The 3,911-nt window shown below is 33.1% G+C and overlaps 1 protein-coding gene across 1 annotated transcript; it reads right to left on the reverse strand.

Annotated features, from left to right (window-relative positions):
• Positions 1 to 600: 600 nt before the first annotated feature.
• Positions 601 to 3,690, reverse strand: LOC145134523 (Acyl-CoA N-acyltransferases (NAT) superfamily protein). Its single transcript, XM_079069359.1, has 6 exons — positions 3,534 to 3,690; positions 3,249 to 3,339; positions 2,807 to 2,939; positions 1,406 to 1,475; positions 879 to 939; positions 601 to 799 (listed from the first exon to the last, which is right to left on the reverse strand). Exons 1-6 carry the CDS (start codon positions 3,609 to 3,611, stop codon positions 708 to 710), a joined length of 525 nt encoding a protein of 174 aa, XP_078925485.1. The 5' UTR covers positions 3,612 to 3,690; the 3' UTR covers positions 601 to 707.
• Positions 3,691 to 3,911: the final 221 nt, after the last annotated feature.

Genomic DNA, 3,911 nt, shown 5'->3' on the forward strand with positions numbered 1-3,911 from the left:
AGGAAAACTCATTAAATCGTTCAGCTATCTCCTGTTCTCCTCCCCTTCCTTCCGTCAAAATCAGGAGCAACAAAGCAGAGTGATACACCAACTGTGATCCACTTATAGAGTGGACTCCAGGACTTCAATTAGGCCTTTATTTACCAAAATCAGAAAGAATTAAATCAAAACACACAATCACAAATGTTTTAGATGTTGCTTTCTTCAAACCAAAGGGTCATCAGGTCTTCTTTCCATCAAAAACTCCATCACATATTAGCCCAACCAAAGATTGTCTTTAAGATGATAAACTAAGATTTTATGAGAGTTAGAGACGATAGGATGAAACTTTAAAGTGAGTTTTAAACTCACAGAGCTCCAGTGGGGAGTGGAAATCAAAACCCAGAATACACTAAGGGGTAAAACGGTAATATTACACGCGTTTAACAGCCAAAAACTAACAGCATCCATTACCACCATTAAGGTGGCCTAGTGGTGATTACTTAGTATGAAACACTTTACACTCCAAAATGAAGTTGACCCAACTTCAAATCCCATTGGCTTCAACCTTGGGGTAGCATGCCATTCCAATTAAAAAAAAAAAAAAAAAAAAAAAGGAACTGAATTCAAGCATTGTGGTATTTTCATGCATGTTCAAAGACTCGAATTGAGAATCATAATAAAAGTTACCATCAAGCTCAAATTAGCAATTTAAATTAGAACCCAACCTAGTCATACTCGAGTTCATCTGGGGTAACTGGCCTCTTGAGTGGGATTATAGACTTCTTTTCTACATCCCGAGATAAAGCTTTCCTCATATCTACATATTTCAACAACAAAAAAAAAACATTTAAAGAGCAATGAAGCAGAACACGCCAGGTGAATATGAAAAGGCTTACCTAACCCATCTTCTTCCCCGGAATAGTAACGTAACACACGTCTATAAATCACGTACTCAAGCTGCAACAAAGAGGTTGAAATAATCAGAATACCCGCTAATCTATTTAAGTTTTTGACTAAATTTACATTTTTGGTCCTCGAGTATAGCTGATTTGTCCATCTTTTTTCCCAAAAAGTTTTCTTTTGCAATTCTGGTCCTTATTTGAGGTTTTGTTAAGTTTTTGTGTCACCGTACTATGTTCCAAGTAAAATGACTGTTTTTGGTCCCCGGATATACATGATCTTTGTGATTCTGGTCCCAAAATATAGTAATTTTACTTGAAACAAGGATAAAAACCTCAAATAAGGACCAAATTTGCAAGAGAACTTTTTGGGGACGAAATTGAAAAAATCAGCTATATTCAGGGACCAAAAATGTTACAAAAACCTCAAATAGAGACCAAAAATGAAAAATCAGCTATACCCAGGTAACACAATTGTAGTTTACTCAAAAAAACTTGTTAGACGTTCAACTTTCAAGCATTACCTTTTCATACATCTTTATAGCTGGTGTATTTGATGCTCTTACAAACAGGTCCACAAAGTACGCCTTGTCACTGCCAGAAAAGAATTCAAATATATATATATATATATATATATATATATATATATATATATATATATATATATATATATATATTCATAAGACATTAACAAATAAATTGAAAAACATACCATAAACACTTAGGATGATAATAAACTAATTTACACACAGTTATCAATGTGCTCACTGTTATAATAGAACTTAGTGTAAATTACAAGTTTCGTCCCTGTGGTTTGGTGTTTTTTATGGATTGAGACCAGTTTTTTTGTTTCTAACGTTCATCGTCCCTACAAAGATTTTTTGTCACGCTTCTAGTCCCTGAGCAGTCTACTTAATAATCCAGGCGTTAAATGCTAAAAATGACTATTTTACATTTTTACCCTCTTCCTCTTCAATCTCCTTCATCTTACCATATAACACATATATCTCCTGCAACTTCAAAACCATAGAAACATTTTGACAACCCTACTTCAAGGATTCAACAGAATCTGTGAGACCAATTGCTTTGAGATATAAAATTGATTTGAGCTTCTATATTTTGTTTTGATTTAGTGTTGTTTTAATTTTAGATTTGATTTTCATGAACATAAATATGAAGGGGTGACAAATGAAGATGATAAGGGCATATTTGTCGTTTTACATGGAATTAAAAGCCCAGCAATTAAGTTAAACGGCTAAGGAACGGAAACATGACAAATAAACTTTGCAATGACAATGAACGTAAAAAATTAAGAAGCTGGACTGGATTCATAAAAACTACCTAACCACAGGGACGAAAAATGTAACTTACTCTAGAACTTATTGATGCTATATGTTTTAGTACACAAGATATACTTTATTTGCACACTGATATATTACAACTTATTGATGTTATAGGTTTTAGTACACAAGATACTCCTATTTTAACCTTAGTGGAAGGTACTTTATTCAGTTGACTGATGATCAAACATCCCTATGTAGTAGTCAAATGTTGTTATTTCAATTTTTAAGGTATCAGTCCTTAAGCTTAAAATATTGATACACTTGAGAAGCAAGTAGATCAATATGTCAACAAATTGATGAGAAACTAGAAACTCAGCAAAAAAACAGCTACTTAAAAGAGTTACGAATGTGCAAGCTTTGAAATGATGAAGAAAAGAAAACAGAAACTTTATACCTTTAGGTGATCATATTGCATTATTACTCTAATCTAGGATATACTTCCTAGATTAATTCACTCAAATAATAATCAAAGTCTAAATGGAAGACTATGGTATATGTCTCAATAACCATTACTAAAATGTAACAAAGTAGATGCACATATATGGAGTATGTACTCAGATTAATAAGTAAGAATCAACTCACATCTTGTCACTTATGTCTTCTAGCAGGTTCATTAGTTTCTTAGCCAACTGCTGCCTGCGGAATTCTGGAGCTACTGTAACTGCTGTGACATGACCATGCCATGACTCACCTTGCCCTTCAACTTTACCCATAACTGCAGTAAAAGTAAACGCCTTATATCCATATATAATGCAATTGAAATAGATGAAATATGTATATGGATAATGGATATCATCACGAAACCATAGTGAATGTGGCCAGAATTGATAAACACTTATTGTTTTCAATGAAACAAATAGGAGACAGATATCAAAATGAACTTTATGATATCTCAGTTACCGAGTTTAATAGATGAAACGAAACCCTAATCAGAAAAAGAATTCTAAATGACCACCAGATCTTTCTTTATAGAAGTTCCCCTACAAATTAAAAAACTGGACAAGTAGAATGGTGGAGAATTTACTGTATCCCATAACTCTGTTTCCTGGAGCTTCGGCGACATGGAAATAATCAGGCCAGCGTGCCAAGTAGGTCATATAGAATGACATATTAAACTGTGCATTGATCAAAATCATATCCAGTGAGAATCATAAAATAAACAGATAATATAATATATATATACTTTAACCAATACTCCATTTCGCCTCGAATTAATTGAGCTTTCTCCTCTTTGATTTTACATGGAATGAGTGGTGGTCTGTTTTCCAATCGCTATCCCAAATCAGAGGAAGATAAGTATAGTACTTACAGTTTCTGTGAGATGATCGAGATTTACAGAAGAGAATCGTAGAAGATCATCGCAGCAAAATCTTCGAATTGTTGTCATCTCTCTCGCTCTCGCTGTCGCCCTCTCTCTTCTAGCGACGGTGGGTGAAATTGAACTGGTCGGCGGAATATAGATTTTTAGAACGTAAATTGCATTTCAGTAATATTCGAATTAAAAATTAAAAATAATAAATAATAAAAATATGCTAAATACTATTGATTTTGAGAACCTAGGTTCTAAGTAATATTGTTTTTGCATTTACAAGATCGAGATCTTAAGATCCCACAAAATAAAACATAACTTTAATTAATTTTAAAACATGAAAAATATTTCAAACATTTAATATTAAGTTCAAAAGCT

Source organism: Lactuca virosa, chromosome 8 (assembly GCF_052849685.1).
Source record: "Lactuca virosa cultivar CGN04683 chromosome 8, Lactuca_virosa_CGN04683_v6, whole genome shotgun sequence".
NCBI lineage: Eukaryota > Viridiplantae > Streptophyta > Magnoliopsida > Asterales > Asteraceae > Lactuca > Lactuca virosa.